This window comes from Oncorhynchus clarkii, chromosome 6 (assembly GCF_045791955.1).
Source record: "Oncorhynchus clarkii lewisi isolate Uvic-CL-2024 chromosome 6, UVic_Ocla_1.0, whole genome shotgun sequence".
Lineage (NCBI taxonomy): Eukaryota > Metazoa > Chordata > Actinopteri > Salmoniformes > Salmonidae > Oncorhynchus > Oncorhynchus clarkii.
Window position 1 is genome coordinate 80,905,295 of NC_092152.1, and position 26,685 is coordinate 80,931,979.

Consider the following 26,685-nt stretch of genomic DNA (forward strand, 5'->3'; position numbering starts at 1 on the left):
ATTTCAATTATGAGATTACAAAACAATTAGGCCTAGACCTAGGTAGCTAACTGGTTTCTTAGCTATATTCACCTTCAATATCTTAATCAGCACTTGATTTGCTGTAATAGTGTCACGCCCTGACCTATGATATCTCTGTTTTCTTTATATTTTGGTTAGGTCAGGGTTTGACTAGGGTGGACATGCTAGTTTTTGTATTGTCTAGGGTTTTTGTATGTCTAGGGTTTTGTAGGTCTGGGTGTTTGTATGTCTAGGGTTTTGTAGGTCTAGGTATTTGTATGTTTATGGTGGCCTGATATGGTTCCCAATCAGAGGCAGCTGTTTATCGTTGTCTCTGATTGGGGATCATATTTAGGTAGCCATTTCCCTTTGGTCTTTGTGGGTTCTTGTCTATGTGTAGTTGCCTGTCAGCACTCATTTGTATAGCGCCACGTGTCGTTTTGTTTAGTTTGTTCAGTGTTCATTCTTTTAAATAGAGAATGTACGCATACCACGCTGCGCCTTGGTCCGATTCATATGACGAACGTGACAAATAGAAAATAAAAGATTATTAGCTAGAGACAACCTAGTCCTATTTCATTTGCAAATCTCATGACATGGCTTGAGACTTGGCTATGAGGTATACTGTAGTAAAGTATCTATGGGGATTTTTTATTTAGCTGAGCCTGCTAGCTAGCTAAATTTAGCATTGGTATAGCTAACGTTAGCTAGCTAGCAGCTGTGAAGTCATTGAAATGATTTGAAATAGTGATTGAGGTAGCCATATAATCTATCTAAACACTTAACCTTTATTTATGGTAATATAAATTAGCTAACTTACCCGTAGCCCCACACGTGGGCATTTTGATTTGTGAACTCTGTCACATGCACAGCTAACCAAACAACAGTGCTAGGTGCACTAAAATTTTAGACTTTAATTTTTTTACCCTAGTGTGTAGAGCACCCTATTGTTATTATATCCATTTTTTAATGTGATTTTGAGAGTGAAGCTAGAAAGAAATGGGGGAAATACGAATCCTGGCAAAACAACACCGAGAAAGCGGAATTTGGGAGAACAAAACCTGAATTAGGCAAAAAAATAATCTAATAATAATTAAGGGCCCTACCAATGTTTTACTCTGTGCGTGACTGCACTTTAGAGTGTGTCATCCTGTAGCACAGAATTCTGGGGAAAGTTGAGGTCACGTCCAATATTGGCAGTGCACACAAGAAGTAAAGAGTTTAGGCCGTCCTAGAAATTTAATATAAATATACAGTTATAATATAATATATGCCATTTAGCAGATGCTTTTATCCAAAGTGACTTACAGTCATGCGTCCATTTATAACCAGTGTGAAACGGCTGGCTAGTTAGTTGTTTCCCTTGCTCTGCCGCTGCTTTTGTGGAGCTATAGGTAACAATGCTCTGTGGGTGACTGTTGTCGTGTTCAGAGGGTCCATCGTTCCAGCCCAGGCTGGGTCAAGGAGAGGGATGGAAGCAATACCTTTACACATACATTTGTACGCATGGGTGGTCCCTGCAATAATCTACCAACATGCATGACAAGGTTATAGCTAGATTTGTGATGCCTCAATTTTATAGAATTCATAAAGCTTTTATCAAGCGGTGTTCATGTCACCCTTTATAAAGCACAGGTTTGTGTCATGTATGACATAGTGGGTTATGTCACATTTGACATGGGTGGTTATGTCACACAGTTATGACACATTTATGAACCCTTTGTAGAGCATGACATATAGTTATAGATGATTTGTGACATTTATGTAGTGCTTATGAAGGCTTTATTAAGGCTTTAGGAAGCATTTATAAGCTACACTTCATTTAAAGCGGGACCAAACATTTGCAAATGCTGGAGTATAGAGATACATTTTAAATGTTAGCTTCACTGTCCAAATACATATGGGGTTGAGTGTATACGTAGCCTATAGACAGGTAAATAAAGGGATTCTACCATATTCTGGCAATTACGCCTTTTGTCTCCTTACCCAGATTCAGATAGACTTGTGCAGCATGAAGCTATGATGACTAAGTAGAAGAATGTTGTTGTTCATCTTAAGAATCTTAACAGTCATGGACCTTTGTGACATGCAGTGCAGGCGTGGAACAATGCACAATAAATTAGACATGGGTACACAATGAGTTATGACTGACAGTTGACCTCATAGGATTGAATAAGAGCATTCTTAGTCATCATCGGTAGCGAAAATGCGAACTGGAAAAACACGTTGCCTCACCAGATGTGTGTGACATGGGGAGAACTTCCTCCTTAATAGATGTGTGGGAGGCAGGTGGACCTTTATTGGAATAACTGAGTCTAAAAGGCGTCAGTCAGAACGTACCAGCTCGTAACTGGTACATACTGTTCCATCTCCAGACCTAGGGCTGTTATGGTGACCGTATTACTGCCGCACCGGCAGTCACAAGTCATGAATGCAGTCAAATTCCACGTGACCATTTAGTCCTGGTTATTAGGCTTCTCCAAGCTCTGACACTGCTGATGGTCATTAATAGCCCACCAAACTTGCAGGGGCGGAGCTAAAGGGGTGCTGACAGTTTGATGTTGATTGACATCCCATTTCAAGCATTTATTTTGACATTCGGCAGCGTATTTTTCAAATCGAGGAAGAGAGAATATTATTGTTGGTTGCGAGATACATAAGAATAAGAGGAACATGCAGAAGAAGAGAGAATATTTCCACAGCTCCACAAGCTCTTTTCGCGATTGGCGAAAGCATCATATTTGAAGTAAGTTTTAAGGTTTAGCATCGGGTTTACGTTTCCTGAACAACTTTTATGAAAGTTGAGTCGCTGTGTAAGTTAATGTTAGACCTTTGGCTCCATTAACAGACAGTTAATCAGATAAGAGAGATCGGTTCCCAATTTAGCCTCACATTGTGTCAACATCTGTGCTAGTAATACACAAATATACAGTGCAGTGTTGTAAGTTACAGTATATAAATGTTTAGCTAATGTGGGGTAACCAGTAGGCAGGCTACAGCTGTCAGTGTTCAGCAAGTTAACATTCAGCAATTTGAAATCCATGAATTAACTCAGTTCGATTTTCGGACTTGAACTCAAAATGAACAATTGTTATTATCAATCTGTTAACGTTACTCAAAAGATTACAACAATTTGCAGATAGCCTGTTTGCTATCGTAAAGGTGAAATAAATTATAGCTAGCTGTGTTACTTACTGCAGAGTAGGGCTAGCCATGATCTAACTAGTAATTTAGGCTGGTAGTTGATTTTAAGGCACAGTTATGATAATGGGGATTTGTAATTAAGATTGAGATTGGACTAAAACGTGGGTAATTGGATGCTTAGAGGTAAACATAGACTGTCTTGTTTTTGCATAGGGTCAGTTAAACATGAAAAGAAAGGGAGAGATATCAGACTGTTACAAAAGGACCCAATGGTAGGCCAGGCCAATACTTTAAACTACACATTTTAGTTAGCAGCTGTTAGTATCTAATCTTGTGGATCCCTTAATTATACATTTCCATAGAGATATGACACATTATTTAATGTATATTTCAGACATGTCAAGATCCAGAGAAGAGGGTCCTGTACAGCCGTGTTTGAAAACATTTCCCAGAACTCAGCATGGTACTAGGAAAAAGGTTTTCAACAGCTCCTGGTATAAGGACAATTCATGGCTTGAATATTCTGTAAATCAAGATTAAATGTATTGTTTCGCCTGTAGTCATTTTTCTCTGCCCAGTACACCTGAATCTGCCTTCACATCACAGTCAGGGTTTTGTAACTGGAAAAAGGCGCTGCTTAAAGATTCTGGGTTTAAGCTCCATTCGAAGGCAGAGCATCATATCAATGCTATCTACGTATGCTTGGAATCAGCATAAAATGGCTATTGACAGCAACTTATCAATGTTAGATTTCATAAATGAGGACTGGAAAAAGAAAGTGGAGGAAAACTGTACTTACATTAAAACAATTGCAGATGTGCTCCTATTAACTGCCACTCAAAATATAACGCAGAGAGGTCATCGAGAGTCTGATGACTCTCACAACAAGGGTAATTGTTTTTACAATCTTAGAAGAAATAACAAAGCATGACCCTCTCATAGAGAAAAGGATGAATGCATGTGGCAATGCTAAGTACACAAGCCACCAAATCCAGAACAAAGTTATTGTGAGCTTAGCTGAGATGGTACAAAGTCAAATAATAAGAGAAGTAAAAGAAAGTTAAGTTTTTATTGCAATTGCAGATGAAACCAAAGATGTAAAGAAAAATAAGAAATGTCTTTAGTTGTGAGGTACTACTACAACGGGGCCATCCACGAAAGCTTTCTACACCTTCAGTCAGCTGAAAGCTTAAATGTAATCAATGATAATTGATTGCGTTGAAAAACATGGTCTGGACTACAGGAATAATCTTGAGGGGCAAGGCAATGAAGTTGCATCCGTCATGAGCGGAAAGCATTCTGGTGTGTGCACGGATTAATATCAGTGCAAGATGTAATGCACAGTGTTTGAATTTGGTTCTTGTAAATTCTGTCAAATCCGTGCCTGAGGCAGTTCACTTTTTTGCTCTCCTGCAGAAGCTTTCTAACTTTGTATCTGGCTCATAGGTTCATCTGAAGTGGCTTGCAGTTCAGAAAGAGCTGTATCCACAGCAGCAGCCCAGGAAGCTACAGAGACTTACGGTTGGCATGCAGATACATGGCAAGCCGTAATCTGAGGGACAGGCTTCCAGCAGTTCTGAGAGTGCCACAGGATATCACACTTAAAAAATAGCGGTGATCAGTGGAGGCAAGGGGCCTTCTGTCTCAGATAGATTTACATTTCATAGGGATTTTGGTTACCTTTTGTAAAGTGATTGGTGATGCCAAATGTCTTTCTGACATACTCCAATCAAGGTCTCTTGACCTAGCAAGAGTTGTGGATCTAGTAGGTTCCCTTACAGACACATTACAGGACTACAGAAGTGAGGGTTACATTGGAGAACTATGGAAAGAAGTTGAAGAGATTGCAGAGCAACCCAAAGAGTACAGCATTCTTGAATGAGGATCCTCTGTTTGCCTTTGCTCAGACCTTTGAGTCAGATTTAGAGGACCTCAAACATGAGGTTCATCAAACCAAGCGGCTTTTTGATAGGAGAGAGAAACATGGAAGCGACAGACCGTCTACTCTCCTTGACTTGGTTGTGTTTCTAGAACCTTATAAAGAGGTCTTCCGTGAGCTATTTCCACTTTGTAAGATTTCTGTTGTTAGACACCAGTCAGCAGTGCTTCTTGCGAGAGAAGCTTCTCAGCTTTAAAACCGATTAAAACCCACCTTAGGACAATAACAGTTGATGACAGGTTGTCACCTCTGAATGCTCGGTGTTGAGTCAAGGAGGGCACGCTCTCTCAACATGGATGAGTTTGTGAAACATTTAGCCAGTTCTCACCAGAACCGCAGAAGTATGCTGTTTTAAACCTACCTAGGATCATTTGGCACTTAGGCTGTCCCTCTGGTCATGATTAAAACCTACACTGTGTACTACCTAGTACACTGACATTCTAAAATTATAAATCCCAAGGGAATCATGTCACACAGATTTAATTTAGTCTTGATTAAGCTAATTCCAAAAACTTTTCTTTGCTATTAGTTAACATAATATATATGAGCATAAATATGATACTGTAAGTTTGTAATATTGATGGGCACCAATTTTTTAAAATCCATTTATGCTTGATACCTGGTATGTCAAATTGCAGTCTGTTTTTTTTTGTAAATAAACTATGTAATTTTTGTAACACACATGCTATCTTAACTCCTTGGTGCTTGAGCTTAATTTTCTGAAAATACTTTGGATGTTCAACACTTATAGACCCAGATGATATGTTAATGACATAGGTACACTTCAACTGTGAGAGAGGGAATCTAAAACAAAAATCCAGAAAATCACATTGTATGATTTTTAAGTAATTAATTAGCATTTTCTTGCATGACATATGTATTTGATACATCAGAAAAGCATAACTTAATATTTGTTACAGAAACCTTTGTTTGCAATTACAGAGATCATAGTTTCCTGTAGTTCTTGACCAGGTTTGCACACACATCCTGGCTTAGGAAGGCCACCAACAATTCTGAGATTTCCATACCCAACTATAACATTTTCCGTCAAGATAGAACTGCCAAAGGGGGAGGAGTTGCAGTCTACTGCAGAGATAGCCTGCAAAGTAATGTCATACTTTCCAGGTCTATACCCAAACAGTTCGAACTACTAATTTTTAAAATTACTCTCTCCAGAAATAAGTCTCTCACTGTTGTCGCCTGCTACCAACCCCCCTCAGCTCCCTGCTGTGCCCTGGACACCATTTGTGAATTGATCGCCCCCCATCTAGCTTCAGAGTTTGTTCTGTTAGGTGACCTAAACTGGGATATGCTTAACACCACGGCAGTCCTACAATCTAAGCTAGATGCCCTCAATCTCACACAAATCATCAAGGAACCCACCAGGTACAACCCTAAATCTGTAAACAAGGGCACCCTCATAGACGTCATCCTGACCAACTGGCCCTCCAAATACACTTTCGCTGTCTTCAACCAGGATCTCAGCGATCACTGCCTCATTGCCTGTATCCGCTACGGATCCGCAGTCAAACGACCACCCCTCATCACTGTCAAACGCTCCCTAAAACACTTCTGCGAGCAGGCCTTTCTAATCGACCTGGCCCGGGTATCGTGGAAGGATATTGACCTCATCCCGTCAGTTGAGGATGCCTGGTCATTCTTTAAAAGTAACTTCCTTACCATTTTAGATGAGCATGCTCCGTTCAAAAAATGCAGAACTAAGAACAGATATAGCCCTTCGTTCACTCCAGACCTGACTGCCCTCGACCAGCACAAAAACATCCTGTGGCGGACTGCAAAAGCATCGAATAGTCCCCTCAATATGCAACTGTTCAGGGAAGTCAGGAACCAATACACGCAGTCAGTCAGGAAAGCCAAGGCCAGCTTCTTCAGGCGGAAATTTGCATCCTGTAACTCCAAAAAGTTCTGGGACACTGTAAAGTCCATGGAGAACAGGAGCACCTCCTCCCAGCGAGGCTAGGTAACACGGTCACCACCGATAAATCCATGATTATCGAAAACTTCAACAAGCATTTCTCAACGGCTGGCCATGCCTTCCTCCGGCTACTCCAACCTTGGCCAACAGCTCTGCCCCCCCCCCCCCCCCCCCCCCCTGCCCACCGCAGCTACTCGCCCAAGCCTCTCCAGGTTCTCCTTTATCCAAATCCAGATAGCAGATGTTCTGAAAGAGCTGCAAAACCTGGACCCGTACAAATCAGCTAGGGTAGACTATCTGGACCCTCTCTTTCTAAAACTATCTGCCGCCATTGTTGCAACCTCTATTACCAGCCTGTTCAACCTTTCTTTCGTATCTCCGAGATCCCTAAAGATTGTAAAGCTGCCGCGGTCATCCCCCTCTTCAAAGGGGGTGACACCTTAGACCCAAACTGTTACATACCTTTATCCATCCTGCCCTGCCTATCTAAAATCTTTGAAAGCCAAGTTAATAAACAGATCACTGACCATTTCGAATCCCACCGTACCTTCTCCGCTGTGCAATCCGGTTTCCGAGCCGGTGACGGGTGCACCTCAGCCACGCTCAAGGTACTGAACGATATCATAACCGCCATCGATAAAAGACAGTACGGTGCAGCCGTCTTCATCGACCTGGCCAAGGCTTCCGACTCTGTCAATCACCGTATTCTTATCGGCAGACTCAATAGCCTTGGTTTTTCTAATGACTGCCTCGCCTGGTTCACCAACTACTTTGCAGACAGAGTTCAGTGTGTTAAATTGGAGGGCATGTTGTCCAGACCTCTGGCAGTCTCTATGGGGGTGCCACAGCGTTCAATTCTCTGGCCGACTCTTTTCTCTGTATATATCAATGATGCCGCTCTTGCTGCGGGCGATTCTCTGATCCACCTCTACGCAGACGACAACATTCTGTATACTTCTGGCCCTTCTTTGGACACTGTGCTAACTAACCTCCAAACGAGCTTCAATGCCCTACAACACTCCTTCCGTGGCCTCCACCTGCTCTTAAACGCTAGTAAAACCACGATAACAACACCCACCCGTAGCACACGTTCCAGCAGGTATATCTCACTGATCGTTCCCAAAGCCAACACCTCCTTTGGCCGCCTTTCCTTCCAGTTCTCTGCTTCCAGTAACTGGAACGAATTGCAAAAATCACTGAAGTTGGAGACTTATTTCCCTCACCAACTTTAAACATCAGCTATCTGAGCAGCTAACCGATCACTGCAGCCGTACATAGTCCATCTGTAAATAGCCCACCCAATCTACCTACCTCATCCCCATACTGTTTTTATTTACTTTTCTGCTCGTTTGCACACCAGTATCTCTACTTGCACATCATCATCTGCTCATTTATCACTCCAGTGTTAATCTGCTAAATTGTAATTATTCGCTCCTATGGCCTATTTATTGCCTACCGCCTCATGCCTTTTGCACATACTGTATATAGACTTTCTTTTTTCTACTGTGTCATTGGCTTGTTTATTGTTTATTCCATGTGTAACTAACTCTCTGTTGTTGTCTGTGTCACACTGCCTTGCTTTATCTTGGCCAGGTCACAGTTGTAAATGAGAACTTGTTCTCAACTTGCCTACCTGGTCAAATATATATATATATATATATATATATATATATATATATATATATATATATATATATATATATATATATACTGTACTGAACTGGTTTTGACCTTTTGCCTGTCCACGACCATTCTCTTGCCTACCACAGTGCAATCCCTTTTGGATTTAATTAATATCAAAGACTCAAACCATCTGCCTCCTGTGTCTGCATCTGGGTCCTTATACCATAAGGACTTTCTCTGAGGGCCTAGTTATACTCAACATAGTTGTGTTAGGAAACTCTTGGTTTACAGGTCATATCAGGCCAGCAAGTCACATTATGCTGTTTTACAGTCATGTGTAATTCCTATTGGAATCCAGCCAGAGTTAGGATATCCAACACATGTATTTTTATTTTTTTAGCACCCACAACCTGCAATCTGAATGACTTGAATGCTGAGACTACCTTAATCATCTAAACTGGAACAACCATCCCAGTAACGGGCGCAATAAGTCGAATAACTACTAACAGATTGGATTAGTTTAGAATTATTTTAAACAAATCTTTGTGTAGCAGAAAATTAATCAACCAATCAATGTGCATCCAAAAACACAGATATTATAACAAACAATTCTGAATATCACCATGTAAAAGAACAAACTGGGAAATGTGGTTCTATGTAGAACCCTTATTGCCTTCCAAAGAACCCTTCTTGCCATCTGAAAAAGCATTATTTGCTTCCAAAGAATCATCACAGAAACCTGTGTCTTACATAGAACGCTTGTCTTTCAGAAAGGGTTCTTCAGATAAAAACTGTTCTTTATAATGTTAAAGGTTTTAGGTAGAAACCTGTCTTACATAGAACACTTGTCTTTCAGAAAGGGTTCTTAAGATAAAAACTGTTCTTTATAATGTTAAAGGTTTTAGGTAGAAATCTGTGTATTACATAGAACACTTGTCTTTCAGAAAGGGTTCTTCAGATAAAAACTGTTCTTTTATAATGTTAAAGGTTTTAGGTAGAAATCTCTTACATAGAACACTTGTCTTTCAGAAAGGGTTCTTCAGATAAAAACTGTTCTTTATAATGTTAAAGGTTTTAGGTAGAAACCTGTGTCTTACATAGAACGCTTGTCTTTCAGAAAGGGTTCTTCAGATAAAAACTGTTCTTGGTAGAACCCTATCCCTCCACAAAGAACCCCCTTGGAACCATTTTTTCTAAGACTGTAGGCATAACTGATTCATCTTTGCAGATGAATCCTTCGTTGACCCACAGCCAACCTCAAGGTATTCCTCACCAAGGGTCTTCTGAAGGGAGTTACTCTAACCTGATGCTTGCACCAGAGCTACTCAACTTCTACCTGACTTCTCTATTTAATATATGACTTGTTTAATGTATCCTTATCAGGGTGAATTGATTCTCATACAACACCTCAACTGAATCATCTCACTGAATCATCTCACATTGAATATTCCCACTGAATCATCTCACATTCAATAATCCCACTGAATCATGCACCTCCCTCATATAATAATAATAAATTAACTTTTCCTACTAGCACTGACTTTGCTGATAACTACTTTATTGAGGGAAAATGTACCTGCTACGGTAGTGATATGTTGTTGTCTCACCTAGCTATCTTAAGCTGAATGCACTATTTGTAAGTCGCTCTGGATAAGAGAGTCTGTGAAATGAATAAAATGTCAATGTAATTTCCTGTTTCATATAAATCCTCCTTTGACCGATAGCCAACATCAAGGTTTTCCCCCACATGGGTCATGTTGAAGAAGCTTACACCAGAGCCAATCAACTTGTACTTGTGTAATATCCTTTAACACTCTTAGCCCATACCTGACCTTTAACGATATCTCTTATCTTTATCAACTTATAAAAATGCAAAAGGTAGACTGAGATGCTGAAAACAATAGGTCAGGTATGGGTGACTGGAGTTAAAAGCGATTCATTGACAGAATCTCAATCTAAGGTACTAATTTAGAAAAAAGGTGCTCCCTTGAACCATAAAGGGTTATTTGGTTGTCTCTGTAGGGGACATCTTTTTTTGGTTCCTTTTCACCAAGGAGTTCTTAATTGAAAAGCAAATGTTAGGGGTTCCTTGTTGGGTGAAAGGGTTCTACCTGGAACCAAAAATAGTTTTCCTACAGGGACAGCCGAAGAACCCTATCCGAAACCCTTTTTTTCTAAGAGTGAATACAATCAAGCTGTCTTGGGTCTAGTCTCTCGTGACAGGCCAGCGTGTGCAGTTAATCCTTCGTTGACCCACAGCCAACCTTAAGGTATTCCCCAACATGGGTCATCTGGAAGGAACAAGCCCGAACCTTGCACCAGAGCCTTTCCAATTCCACCGGACCTCTCTATTTAAACACCTAACTTCTGTTATATCCAGTAACACTCTAAACCCATTTCCAACCTACTATTGGATATGTTACCTATATTTGACCTGTTCTGATCTCTGTACACATACTATTTTGACTTCAGAAGTGGCTGTTCAGTGAAAATGTATTTATTAATCCTCAGATAGTGATGGGTGATCATTTGCCCATGGCCTGACCAACCTCCATTCCAGGTGTGAAAAGGTTTTATAACATAAATGCAATTGTGAAAGTGTTTTATAATATATTAACACAATAAAACGAGTTGAGTCACAAAAGTTATAGGACATATACTCTCTATTTGGCACACTGTAGCCTTGTAGGTCTACAAATTACATCGTCCAATTGGATCAGGTCTGCAGATTACTAAATGCCGATATAGGACAAGTCTTGCTAAAAATAAATTCGCCTCCTGGGGTTAACGTATGTATATCCCACATGATGTAGCCTATGTTGTCTGACCTATTTCCACGCACAACCATCAAAGGCAACGATGCAGGGAGCAGAAAGAAGATACAAGGTTGAATTCTTAAAGGTTTACGAATTTTATGAACCTCGGAGGTAACCGTGTCCCCAGGCTATTGCACACAGCCATATCGGAGACTAGCCCACAGCTGGATTTAAATTTACGCGTTGTCTTTTTCACACTTTGACCTTTTTCACTCGGATTTACAATGGGTCAAAATCAGCAAGCTCAGTCAACCAGCGAAGAAGAGTTGGAAGTATCGACAATTCAAGACCTCTACAGGAGGTTCATCAATGAGTGCCCCAGCGGTTCGTTGCACTTGCACGAGTTCAAAAGGATGTTTGGGGTTCAAAACGATAATTCGCCAGAATCGCAGTACATGGAGGGCATATTCAGTGCGTTTGATATGAATGGGGTAAGATTCTGAATACAAACCAGCAGACCTGGGTCAATTGCATTTGCATTTACTGTAAATGATGTATATACATACTGTAAAAAAACATGTTGTATTGGTGTAGGCCTAAAGTTATCATAGACCCCTTCCCCTCAACTCAAGTGTTTTAAACTTCCCATTTAATTCATGAATATAGATTCATACAATTTTAGGACAACACTATTATTAATATTGTTTTCTAGAATATGGGTTTCCCAAAATGTGTGCTCTTTCCACGTGTAGGCTAAGCTATTTGTCTGTACACTATCATGCTTCATTTGGCCGTATGGTTAATTAAATAGTCTAAAGTTAGATGGCCATAATACCCTTCTTTCCATAAAGTGGGCCAGAGTGTAAAGCCAAATTAGTCGTTCCACCTCAAAAAGGACAAGAAAGAGGATTTCAACAGCAACCTTCTCAGGTTGTTCTGGAAGAGTTTTTGCATTCTTTAAATGTAGTACCTAACATCCACATTTGACCATTGTTTTTCTAACAATGACTTAGACATCAAAAGCCACCAATGGACCCCCCACACCCCACGCCAATCCCACCCCAACAATGAGTATATTATCAGTTCTCTATGTCTGACAAGTAGCAAATGAGCAAAAGCTGTGTGCATTAAGGAAATAGACACCTGGCTTAAATAGAAGCCTGTCTCTAATAATGCACCTGTTGGGTTCAGGAATTTAATTAAATAAACACCTGGGCTATTAATTACATTTTTATGTTAACTCAATGGTGTTACTTATAGATTATATGGATATGAAGTGCAAAAATGCTAATAGGTACCATTGACTTGCATTGGATTAGCTGGTTTGAATACCGAGCCGACAAGGTGAAAAATCTGTTGAAGTGCCCTTGAGCAAGGCACTTAATGCTAATTTGCTCCAGGGGCACTGTACTACTATACCACTGCACCTATCTAGTGTATGTGACAATACAACATATTTTTTTCCCTAGTGTTCAGAACCTGGTAATATCAGGATGTAGGATGGGATAAAAACCTAACATCTTCCATTACTAATTTCTCTGAATGGGGAAAAAAAACAATAAAATTCACTGAGAATACATGACATATGATGAAGAAATAATACTCAGAGCAGCAGCTCCATACTACTTATCAGACATAGAGAACTGATACTATAAACTCGGTGTTGGAGTGGGATTGGCGTGTAGGGCTGTGGGTGGCTTTTTGACATTTCTTTGGATTCCTCACGTCTTACTCCTTGTTAAAAGTTAAGGTCCAAATCGTATCTTAGGTACTATATGTGTTGAATATTCTATGAATCCTATAAATTAAAATGTCCAATTTAGGTGCAATCAATTAGCTTGATTTCTCACAAATCAAATTATATATTTTTTAAATGATGTTGCAGGAATGCTAATAGTATCTGTTTTTAACTACAGAAACGACTTCAGAAGAATCTGAGTGGGTGTTACGGCCTGCTGAATTGACATGGAAAGACCCAAATGGAAATAGGGCCACACTTCCAACACAGGCCCAAGACAATGCTGTAGGCCAGTTAAGCTATCCCACAGTTACCACCAATGTAACAATTGAGGAGAAAGTTGTAAATTGGCTCGATGCAGAAGTCTAAAAAGGTCCACAACTCTCTGGATGAATAATAGACTACCTGAAAATACATATTTGACCCAGGTCTCTTTCCCCATATTATCACAATCCACCATGATCCCATGGTGTACCTTTTGTTTTACATGTGCCCCACTGTCAGGGATGTTATGTATTTCTTACTTGGAGAACACATAAGGATTTTTATTGAGGCTGTAGTTGATCATGATCGTTTGTCTGTCTCTATTACAGGACAACACCATGGATTTCATCGAGTATGTTGCTGCGCTAAACCTTGTGCTTCGAGGACGGCTCGAGGATAAACTCAAGTGGTCTTTCAAGGTGTTTGACAACGATGACAATGGGCGACTGGACAGGCACGAGCTGAGAATAATTATAAGGGTAAGGGTTCGGGCCGAAGTGCGACCTATAGTAACATTCTAAATATTATCAATATTATCATTATCAATTAGACGCTAAGCAGTGTATATCTGCTTGGGTAACCACTAAACTCAAAGCCTCTGAGAATCAGCTATTTATCAAACAGAAAAACAACAACTAAGTTGAATAAACACATTTATATTGTAGATACTGCACTTTGCCCTTGCATTACCCATATAGTTAAGGTCATACAAAGGCAGAGTGCAGTATTTGCATTTTAGGGGTCATAGATCAAATCAGTGTTCATGGTTGAAATGCATAAACATTACTTCACAATAAGATGATACGTCATTGCATTATCATTTATTTACCTACAACCTATTGGGATGGCTAACAAAAATAATTTAAAACCATATTTCTCAGATTCACTGTTGGCATAGTTACTGTATTGGCAGTATTGGAAGTACTCTAGTTAGAATAATTCAAATGAATTACATTTGGGCCATTTCATTCAGGCTTCTTAATCAAAGTAATTTATCGGTTAATTGAAAAGCTGTGTGGACAGTGGCTGTTCATGATCGAAGTTGAGAAACCCTGCTCTTGGACTTGAAGGCTGTAGTCCGATGCTCTACTGTTCCCCCAAAGTGTGTACTCGTATATACCCCCTTATGGATTTAAAAGCATCGAATTGGTGTAAAGAATATGGTAGGAACTTTCTCCAGCCGTACTAACCTAATGATTTAAAATGCACACATGTGGAAGGGTAGGAAATCTCTCAAACCCTTTGAGGAACCAATGTCTGCAAAACGTAACTATAACAGTTGATTGATGTAACACTCCTGTTTGTGATGTCTGTAGATCATCTACAAGATAAAGAAAGGTTCTGTCAGTGACGAGGCAGGCCAAATCCACCTTACACCTGAAGAGGTTTGTGACCGTATCTTCCAGAAAGTTGACGAGAATGGTGACGGTGAGTACTGGAGCACTTATTTGTGTATTGTGACGGACTTTAGCTGTAACTGAAGCAGGATGGTCAGATATGTCAGAAATAATGACATAGTGAGACACTATTAAAATAATGACCCATGTATGGCTTGATCTACTCAACCGATGGCGTGGGAAGTGGATGAATTGTGACTACTTGTGAGATCTGAAAAATTTGGAATGAGCTATCGCCTTTAACTAATTCTTGATGATACAGTATAATGACAGAGTGGATACACATTAGGTAGAATAATAAGGATCTCCTTGTTGTCTTTGGTTCCAGGTCAGATAACTCTGGAGGAGTTTGTGGAGGGGGCAAAGAGAGACCCCTGGGTACAAAAACTCATACGCCTGGATATCAACCCCAGTTACTGGGTCCACCAGCACCTGAGTGACAGAAAACTCCAGGGTCCAAAACAATGAACTAAAATGTCAGACAGGGAGGAAGAGGACATTGGTTCTCTCTATTAAAGAGGATCCGAACCAAAACAACAACTTCTCTGGTTGAAAACGGCCTGTTTTCATTATCATCGACTCTACTCCCATAATAGGATAACAATAGGATGATCATAAAGTCAGTATCTCTCAAAATGGGGATTTGCTAGATTTAGGAAATGAATGACGTTGCCAAATCCTTGGATATTTGAGGATTGTGTATGGATTTCAATTATTCCCAGCATACTCACTCTCCGAGGAGTCAGAAGAAAGCGGATGTTTCCAGTTTTCATGGATACAGTATTTTCAACTTCCATTTCCCCTGAAAAACGGATGTGGGGACTTCGCTCAGGCATCTTTTTGCACCTGCTACATTAGGTTAGAGCATCCTGCATGATATCCAATTGTAGCAGCAGAATCAACCTACAGCCCATTTCTTTACAGACAGCAGAAATTCACAATTGAGTCATTAGCATACATCGCCTCAGGACTTATTTGATTGAGACCTTCTCCTACAATGGCCTTCTCCTACAATGGGTTTTGAGAAGGAGGCGAGGAGAGAGGACACGAAGAGTATGCATTTGAGATTCTCCCATTCAATTTGTCGGGACATGCTCTGCAAGGTGTCGAAAGCGTTCCACAGCAGTGCTGGCCCATGTTGACTCCAATGCTTCCCAAGTTGGCTGGATGTCCTTTCAGTTGGTGGACCATTCTTGACACACAAGGGAAACTGTTGAGTGTGAAAACCCCTGCAGCGTTGCAGTTCTTGACACAAACCGGTGTGCCTGACACCTACTACAATATCCTGTTCAAAGGCACTTAAAACTTTTGTCTTGCCCATTCACCCTCTGAATGGCACACGTACACATTTCTTATCTCAGTTGTCTCAAGGGTTAACAATCCTTCTTTAACCTGTCTCCTCCCCTTCATCTACACTGATTGATGTGGATTTCTATGTCATGGAAAGAGAAGGTGTCCTTAATGTTTTGTACACTCTGTGTATATGCCAATATCAAAATAAATGCAATACATTTTTTATAACATTAAGATAAGTATTGATACTGTAGTACATACCCAGCTAGCACTTTTGGTTCCATGGAAGTTGTGGGAACATGTGTTTTTGGTTTCCCATTAGTTCTGGGAACGAAGCCATATGTTTCCTGACCGGTACAACTGAATATTTTTTTAATGTTCTGAGAATGGAAATAAAAATGTATCCTGTTCAGGGACGTTCATTTTTAGGTTGAAGGGAGGTTCTGAGAACATCTTACGTGGTTCACTAAAAGTTTTCCTGGGAGGTTTTATTAACGTTCTGAGAACAGAAATGATAGTTTATTTGAAGATGATTAAATAATGTTCTGAGAACATGTTTCAATAAGACTTTCAATAACACTGCTAGCTTAAGCAGTTTTGAACTCAAGCACAGGTAGGACACATGGAAATGAATCTTCTTAGACATTAATCATATAAACACATTCATTTTTTATTGTGGCACGGTGTTCGTAAGATTCAAACCTATGATCTTCTGTTCTCTATTCATGGAATTAGTCCACTGCGCCACAAGGATGCCGCTATCATGCCTTGTTTTTCTTTACTCATACAAAGCAGTTCAATTTAGTCTATTCAAACAGACCCCCATTTCAAAGAAAACATTCACTCATTAAGTTCAGGTGTGGCCAATTAGTGGGCACAGCCAACACACCTGAACACACTTAACAAGATAGAGGCTAGACGCTGAGAACATAATGTATATGTTGTTAAATAACATTCTTTGAACGTTACTAATGTTTTCTTAATGTTCTGAGAACATGACTTTAAATAGAACCCTGAGAAAACCTGCAGAAAACGTTATGCTGAAGTACTGAAATTCCCACCCAAGAAACATGGTTCTCAGAACATTATGTGCAACCAGGGTATCCCTTCAGAATTCCCAGAACCCTGAGGGAAGGTTGCATGCAATATAACCATAGGACAACCATGCTCTCACCAAGCTCTAACAAACATATGGTTCTCAGAATGTTATGTGTTAGCTGGGTACCTTACATATTGTAAAAACAAACAACAACATATACCCAATATACAGTATGTCCAGGTACACGTGGACGTTTTCAATATATGAAATGGCAGAAACAAGTAAGCTTACCAGCCAAATACTGTAAATAACAGTAGAGACCACACACAGTGAGAATGTAGCCATTTCACAAATCCTCTCCAGAGTTGCAGCCTGGATATTTCAATTGGTCACACTTTGTTTAAATAGTGCCTTTTTTCACAAATAGCCATTTAAATACTTGATAACTATTTTTGCTGGCAATTGAGTCATAAGAGATGGTTGGTGGAAGATAATTCACAAGAACTTCAGGTAAATTATCTTTGTATACGGAGTACTGATATTCAATATGCTTTAGATATGTTTTGAATTTAGTTTTGAATCTTCAATATTTTAGAATCTTGAAATCTGTTCTTGATTTTGAATTCTTAATAAGTGCCAAATGTTAGTATGTGGTCATACTAAAGTCAAAATGGTTACCATGTTTTTACATGGCTGTCTATGGCACTGCAATTGAAGCGAAAGCTTTGGATCGACCTGTAAAACAAACCTTCTGTTAAGGCAAGTCGTCCAGGTACCTGATTCCTGAGGCAGCAAAGCATCCCCAAACCATCACACTACCACCATCATGCTTGACCGTTGGTATGAGGTTTGTCGTGGCAGAATCAGAATTCTTTAGGTAACATTTATAAATAAGATGTTTTATTCATTTTATTGCATACTTATGTGAGATATTTGTCATTAGAATGTCTTCTTTTGGATAATACTGTTTGCAGTTATCCCTTTCCTGTGGGCAAAGTTACGTGGGCCCAGAGAAATGAGAGGTCTGGTTAGTCTTATCTGTGAATGTGTCTGTAAACTATTCCTAAACCATGTGAAGGGGTGGTGTGATAAATGGGGAACCAGATAGTTGGCTCCACAATGTCTGTGTGCCAGTCACTGTCTCTCTGTGATCTCGTCCAGGAGGGGGTGTATTTGATATATGCTAGTGGATGAGGTTTTGTTTTTGGTCCTGAGTGGTACCAAGAGCGAGATAAGAACATAGACAAAGCTGAACGATAATTTATAGCCAATGCTGTCTGGCTATGTGTGTCTTTGCTATAAAGGATCTCAGTTGCAATGTGTAAGGACTCTCAGAGAATTCATTGATAGACACTGAATTGATCTGAGAGTCACAGGGTTGTGATGGAGCTCATATAATTAAAGATGGACTTTATGATAACTCTGACTTATGTGTGGTTTGCTCTCATGATTTGGTAATACAGGAAATTTCCACTACAGGTTCTTACTGTGGATTGCAGTGTTTTGTTTTCGCCAGACACAACGGGACCCATAACGTCCAAGAAGTTATAATTTTGAATCAACTGTCCATAGAACATTCTTCCAAGGGTCTTGATGATCATCCAGGTGCTTCTTGGCAAACTTGAGTCAACTGTTTTGGACAACATGGGTTTTGGAATGGCCTCGTCGAGTTCATGCTTGAAAACCCACAAATGTCGCTGAGTTACAGCAGTTCTGCAACCAAGAGTGGGCCAAAATGCCTCCACAGCGATTTGAGAGACTGATCAACAACTACAGGAAGCGTTTGGTTGCAGTCATTGCTGCTAAAGGTGGCACAGGCAGTTATTAAGTGTAAGGGGGCAATTACTTTTTCACACAGGGAAATAGGGTGTTGAATAACTTTGAGTTTACACATAACAAAAAGTGTTTATACTTAAAATAAGTATACTTTTTTGGGGATATTTGTAAACTCAGGTTCCCTTTATGTAATATCAGGCTTTGGTTGAAGATCTGACAACATTCAGTATCAAAAATATGTAAAAATAGAGACAATCAAAATGGGCAAATACTTTTTCACATCTCTGTATCTGTTTCACACTTTCAAAATGAAAGCACCTTAAGTATCTAGTCGACACATTTTAAGAGGTCATAAGTATTTGTACAAATTCACTTATAGTGTATTACATTTTGTCAAAATGTAGTATTTGGTCCAATATTCCTAGCACGCAATGACTGCATCAAGCTTGTGACTACAAACTTGTTGGATGCATTTGCAGTTGGTTTTGGTTGTGTTTCAGATTATGTTGTGCCCAATAGAAATGAATGGTAAATATTGTATTGTCATTTTGGAGTCACTTTTATTATAAATAAGAATATAATATGTTTCTGAACAGGTATACATTAATGTGGATGCTACCATGATTACGAGTAATCATGAATGAATTGTGAATAATGATGAGTGAGAGAGTTAGAGGTGTAGGGGAGTGTATGTATGTATATTATACAATAGTTTTTTTCCAAACACAGTACCATACAATCATTGTAATGGTATAACTTGTGGTCCTGATTCTTGTGCTGCTCTGAATGGAGTGTAAGGTGTTGGGGATTGAGAAGCTATTTCATGTGTTATAACATATTAAAGATCTGTCTGAATGCACTGGACAGGTTCTTTATGAATGCACACTTAACACAACTACTCAACCTGAACACGTGAGAAGGGCCAGGATTCGTAATTAACTAAAGGGATGGATAAGTGGAACTTTGGCATCTCAGACTGGGGGGACGAGCTTAATGTTCTCACCTTATGTAAATTGCTATGTGTGTTTGACCCAGGTTACCCAGAACAATCCTAAAACTTTTTTCAATGTTTTAAATTATCTTCTTTGTAATCCACTGGTGTCCTGTGAAGATATTTGATTGATTGCTGAGAATAAAATTCTAAAGAGGGTAACAAAAATATTTTCACAACATGAAATGAATAAAGGGGCTGGGGAGAAGTTACCCCAGAAAAAAACATGCTTTCACAGCAAATAATTATAACGCCCCATATGGGGCTCTAACATGTAACATTCCACTTTGCAAGGCGGATGTTATGCCTACCCTCATCCCCCATAGCGCCCAGATTCTTGAGCAATGGGACAAAACTAAGAGCCCTCTGGTGGACGAATTGGGAAGTCAGACGTATAACTCCCTATGACAGAAGTCAAATAACAGAGTCTGAGGCTTCAGTTACCCAGCTACACAATATATTTTACAGTAATGTCATTCACACACCTTTTTAAATATGGTGAATAGTATAATATTATTTACCCAACTGCTTTCCCACTTTCCCTGTCACTTACCACTACACAGCCAGCCTGAGATACGATAATCCAATAGTCTGACCCCTTCTTCTGCCACACTCATTAGGCAAGGATCAAGTCGCAATCTCCCCCCAATCAAAAGCTGTTTCATCACCATTGGCTATCAGACATTCCTCAGAGCAAAAGATCTGGTCAACTAGTAACATCTCTATTTCAACATAATGTATGTCTAATTATGGTGAGCATCAACATAGCACACCATAGCTGTGCTGGGTGAATTTGCTACGTTTCTTCAATGTAATCAGTTTAGGTCTCATTTTTATGTAGGGTGTCAAGGGTTCATTTCAAGTTAAATTCATGTTAGTTGAAAACAGAATCAAATATCAACCAATGTTGGACAATGTTCTGTCTTGGCCTGGTGGCATGCTGTTTTTACCCATAGAGTTATATGCCAAGTATCTGTTGGCTAGGACCCAACAGTACAACCCCATTATACTGAACCTATCCTCAGGTGTAATTCAGTCTGAAGAGGTGGAGGAAGTCATCATCCACACATTGTCCTCATCATCATTCATTATTCATTACTACATTTAGCTAACATTAGATCATTGATACAGAGATCTTTACTACATTTAGCTAACATTAGATCATTGATACAGAGATCTTTACCTTCACTACATTTAGCTAACATTAGATCATTGATACAGAGATCCTTACCTTTGTCTCGATTTGGCAGTCTCGTCCAGATCATGGCATTAGTAGAAATTTATGATAGCCATATTATCAGCTAATTAGCATTTAATTTTGGGGAGTAACTACAGACAGATATATTGATAAGGCACCTTGTCCTGGAGAGATTTACATGGTTATTAAAACGCCATGCCAGGGTGAGCCGACAGGAAATGCAGCCCTAATGTGTTTCTAAAATCTCCTATGGGAAACATTGATGGTGGAAAAACGATTGGAACAGTTTCCCTGTTTGACCACTAGGTTTTATGGGTATTATGGCTCATACTGTCATTCTCTATTGCCACACCTGTAGGGAATTGGGAGGAACAGCCCCTACTTGGCAGTGTAGTTCTGATTAAAGTCAAATCAAAGGCTTTCAGCATCACCAGTCTGGTATCCATTAGGTTAGGACACCATCAGCCTCAAGCCACTGTACACCACGTCATCGAGCCACAGTCACCTTTCACCTACCACGACCAAAACACTGCCAAGCCAATTACTATGTATACCATTAACACCGCCCAGGTACAATACCTCAGATTAACCACGTAGAGGCACTATTCTGTTTTCTGGGATTTAACTGTACAGTATCTTTGGAGTCTCTATGACTTTTCTCCAGCCTTTTGATTAACATAATCTCATAAAATGTTGTGTTTTATCAACAAATCCATACATTCTGTGAACACTGGCTTATTAGAGCACTTTTCTTTTCTGTCACCAGAAAAGCAAGAATCTTCCTTTAAGGGGGCATTCTGTGATTCCAAAAATAACAAAGCCAACTGACAATTAAACCAACTGACATTAGGCCTGACATCCTCCTGAGACCTAACATTTCCTTGTTGTCCTCTCTAATGGACATTTGTTTTTGGTCCGTGTCGCTGAAGGTCATACATGCCACTGTGTTAGGACCTGATGTGGCTTTGAGAAGACATTCTGGGATTTTCACGTGGGGGTGTCACCTTCATCATTTTTTCTTTTTGGTTCTTCAAAATGGCTACCATCACAATTAGTACATTTTATGCCAAGTGTGTGTGATTGTGTAATTAGATTTTTTTGTGAGTTTGTTACTCAAATAGTTTCTAATCGATGCATATCTCAGTAATAGGTTGGGGAGTTTTCAGAGCAGTGTAATATTTTGTAAAGTATCAAACACTTTAAATAGGAGCTTAAGAGCTTGTTAATACATGTCCTCTGTAGTGGACAGCAGGATGAGATAACTATGGTTTTTACCTACTCTCCCTGTTTACTGCAATGTAAAGAAAATCATATTTACTATCAACTGAGTCAATGGAGTCCTGAGTCCTAATGGCCACTACAGTACACATACATTTCGCTACACTCCAAACTCATCATTAAGCTTGAGTTCCTGGGTCTTGGACTTCCTGCAACTGGGTCCTGGACTTCCTGACGGGCTGCCCCCAGGTGGTGAAGGTAAGAAACAACATCTCCACTCCGCTGATCCTCAACACTGGGGCCCCACAAGGGTGTGTGCTCAGCCCCCTCCTGTACTCCCTGTTCACCCACAACTGGGTGGCCTTGCTCGCCTCCAACTCAATCATCAAGTTTTCAGACGACCCAACAGTGGTAGGCTAGATTATCAACAACGACGAGACAGCCTACAGGGAGAAGGTGAGGGCCCTCGGAGTGTGGTGTCAGGAAAATAACCTCTCAGTCAATGTCAGTAAAACAAAAGAGATGATCGTGGACTTCAGGAAACAGCAAAGGTGAGCACCCCCCTATCCGCATCAACGGGACAGTAGTGGAGAAGGTGGAAAGTTCCTGTCGTGGAGGATCGTTACAAAATATAACACTTACAAGAACTTGTGAATTAAATATAGGCTTTTAATACAAACATATCAGAAGCCTAGATGGTCCGCGGAACACACACTTTTCCAGAGCACTGGCTCTGATTTATACACACACAACATATGAGTCCATCCCACATGCAAATGAAGTTACTTCCCTCAGTCCATCTGCCACCATTATCTTTCAATCTGAGCTTCCTGCTTGTTCATGCCCAATAACGCCCATATCTGCTTTGAGTCAAGTTATAATGGTGACAGGACCTCTTCATGTCCCAAAAATAATACATGCCCATCTTATCCTATGGGCCCCTTATGTTTCGCTTGTCCTTATTAGGACTAGTAGACTATGTGTCTCTTCTCTTCATGTCCTAAAAATATGTGCCCTATGTCTATAGTCCATCAGTTGGTCATTTGGCTGACCCCCTCCTTTGTATGTCCCTCTGACCTTGGTATGTCCAGCTGTCCTATGCTCTCATGGCCTTACTTTGTTTCCTGTCCTATACAATAGACAATGCATTTTACCAGAATGGCAAATGCACTCTAAGTGTATCTTTCTCCTGTGGTACAGTATTATGTTTATCCCTATATGTACATCTTGCTCCCACATTCCTCGGAGTACACATCACGGACAAACTGAAATGGCCCACCCACACAGACAGTGTGGTGAAGAAGGCGCAACAGCGCCTCTTTAACCTCAGGAGGCTGAAAATATTTGGCTTGTCACCAAAAACCCTCACAAACTTTTACAGGTGCACAATCGAGAGCATCCTGTCTGGCTGTATCACCGCCTAGTACGGAAACTGCACTGCCACAACCGCAGGGCTCTCCAGAGGGTGGTCCGGTCTGCACAACTCATCACCGGGGGCAAACTACCTGCCCCCCAGGACACCTACAACACCCGATGTGACAGGAAGGCAAAAAAGATAATCAAGGGCAATAACCACCCGAGCCACTGTCTGTTCACCCCGCTTCCATCCAGAAGGCGAGGTCAGTAAAGGTGCATCACAGCTGGGACAGAGAGATTGAAAAACAGATTCTATCTCAAGGCCATCAGATTGTTAAACAGCCATCACTAGCACAGAGAGGTGGCTGCCTACCTACAGACTTGATATCATTGGCCACTTTAAGAAATGGAACTCTAGTCACTTTAATAATGACACTTTAAGAATGTTTACATATCTCACATTACTAATCTCATATGTATATACTGTATACTGTTTCCTACACTATCTATTGCATCTTAGCCACTCTGTCACTGCTCATCCATTCATTTTATATTCATATGTTCTTATCCCATTCCTTTACTAGATTGTGTGTATTAGGTTCTGTTTTTTGTTAGATATTGAATTTGTTAGATATTTGGTTTTGCTATGAAATTGTTAGATACTACATGTTAGATATTACTGCACTGTCGGAACTAGAAGCATAAGCATTTCGCTACACTCGCAATAACATCTGCTAACCATGTGTATGTGACCAATACATTTTGATTTGATTTTGCATTAAAAAAAATACTTTTTTTCTTTGTAAATTCCAAACCATTGTGATGAAAATACATAGTATTCCAGAGCTTGTTTTTTGCTAGGTCTCAGGATATAGGTTGGGTCTCAGGATATAGGTTGGGTCTCAGGATATAGGTTGTATCTCAGGATATAGGTTGAGTCTCAGGATATAGGTTGGGTCTCAGGATATAGGTTGAGTCTCAGGATATAGGTTGGGTCTCAGGATATAGGTTGGGTCTCAGGATATAGGCTAGGTCTCAGGATATAGGTTGGGTCTCAGGATATAGGTTGGGTCTCAGGATATAGGTTGAGTCTCAGGATATAGGTTGGGTCTCAGGATATAGGTTGGGTCTCAGGATATAGGTTGAGTCTCAGGATATAGGTTGGGTCTCAGGATATAGGTTGGGTCTCGGGATATAGGTTGGGTCTCAGGATATAGGTTGAGTCTCAGGATATAGGTTAAGTCTCAGGATATAGGTTGGGTCTCAGGATATAGGTTGAGTCTCAGGATATAGGTTGGGTCTCAGGATATAGGTTGAGTCTCAGGATATAGGTTGAGTCTCAGGATATAGGTTGAGTCTCAGGATATAGGTTGGGTCTCAGGATATAGGTTGAGTCTCAGGATATAGGTTGAGTCTCAGGATATAGGTTGAGTCTCAGGATATAGGTTGGGTCTCAGGATATAGGTTGGGTCTTAGGATATAGGTTGAGTCTCAGGATATAGGTTGAGTCTCAGGATATAGGTTGAGTCTCAGGATATAGGTTGGGTCTCAGGATATAGGTTGAGTCTCAGGATATAGGTTGAGTCTCAGGATATAGGTTGAGTCTCAGGATATAGGTTGAGTCTCAGGATATAGGTTGGGTCTCAGGATATAGGTTGAGTCTCAGGATATAGGTTGAGTCTCAGCTTTGAATGCCATAATACTATACATCTCGCCCTGAAAGGCAAAAGCAATTTTTCGATGCTAACCAACATTTTTCGACAGAGATTTTGAAGAATACATCAACCTGTCTGACTATAAGTACTCTAATATACTACAGTATAGGTACTCTAATAAACTATAGGTACTCTAATATATTATAGGTACTCTAATATATTATAGGTTTGTATTTATGAACTTTAAATCCTTATTAATCATTAGTTGTAATAGAGAAATGAGGGGTGCCATAGCTGAGGGGCTACTCCAGAGGTTAATGATTATCTGTAGGAGAAAAGTATATGGTGGGGGGCAATTAAGCTTGGAATGTACTGAGTGTAGGAAAAGCAATCACATGTGGTAGGCATTGATAAGGGGAGAGAGCCAGGGATTAGTGATGAAGGGGGTAGAGGTCAGACCAGGTCATGTTAAGGAAGAAATAAAAGTTTATGGCCCGTATCACTTAGTGTCCTGCCTAGCAGTAAAGATACAATGTTTGTTCAGATGTGTAGGAGGAGACTCAGCCTAGGAGAAAGGGTTTTGATTATCAGTGATTGTGTGAAAATGTCTTTGTTTAATGCAGCTGTTGTCACGCCCTGACCTTAGTATTCTTTGTTTTCTTTATTGTTTTGGTTAGGTCAGGGTGTGACATGGGTGATGTATGTGTTTTTGTACTGTCTAGGGGTTTTGTAGGTTTATGGGGTCGTTTACTATCTACGTGTTTATGTATGTCTATGGTTGCCTAGATTGGTTCTCAATTAGAGGCAGCTATTTATCGTTGCCTCTAATTGGGAACCATGTTTAAGCAGCCATCTTCTTTGGGTATTTCGTGGGTTATTGTCTATGTGATGTTTGCACTCAGTTTTGATAGCGGTCACGGCCGTCTTGTTATTTTGTTTAGTGAACTTTGTGTTTTTTCGTCTTTCATTAAAAAGATGTATTCATATCACGCTGCGCTTTGGTCTCCTCCGTACAACGACCGTGACAGCTTTCTTTGTTTAATGCAGCTGTATTGACCCTCTGGGAAGAATAACATTGGTTTAAGCTTTCATAGTGTTTCATAGTGTTTCATAGTGTCAATTAGAGAATTAGAACCTAACAATGGGTACTGTAATGTTTCCAACTGTCACACCCCATCAGAACCCTAAATATAAGCTTTTCTTTACTCCATTGATTGTTAACAATGTATTTGTAAACAAACACTGTATAGCCTCAAAACATTTAACACTATAATTTGGATCTCATGGATGGTCAGTCCTTGCAATTGCTGATTTAAGAGTACAGTACACACACTCACACATCAGCCAATAGTACAGTGAGTT

The 26,685-nt window shown here is 40.1% G+C and overlaps 1 protein-coding gene across 2 annotated transcripts; it reads left to right on the forward strand.

Annotated features, from left to right (window-relative positions):
• Positions 1-11,502: 11,502 nt before the first annotated feature.
• LOC139411699 (guanylyl cyclase-activating protein 2-like) lies at positions 11,503-16,287 on the forward strand. 2 transcript variants are annotated; one of them, XM_071158341.1, is made up of 4 exons: positions 11,503-11,889; positions 13,730-13,879; positions 14,717-14,828; positions 15,126-16,287. In XM_071158341.1, the coding sequence occupies exons 1-4, from the start codon at positions 11,683-11,685 to the stop codon at positions 15,263-15,265; spliced, it is 609 nt and encodes a 202-aa protein (XP_071014442.1). In that variant the 5' UTR covers positions 11,503-11,682; the 3' UTR covers positions 15,266-16,287. The 2 variants fall into 2 exon arrangements, with proteins under 2 accessions (XP_071014442.1, XP_071014443.1); XM_071158342.1 differs by having other exon boundaries at positions 15,131-16,287.
• Positions 16,288-26,685: the final 10,398 nt, after the last annotated feature.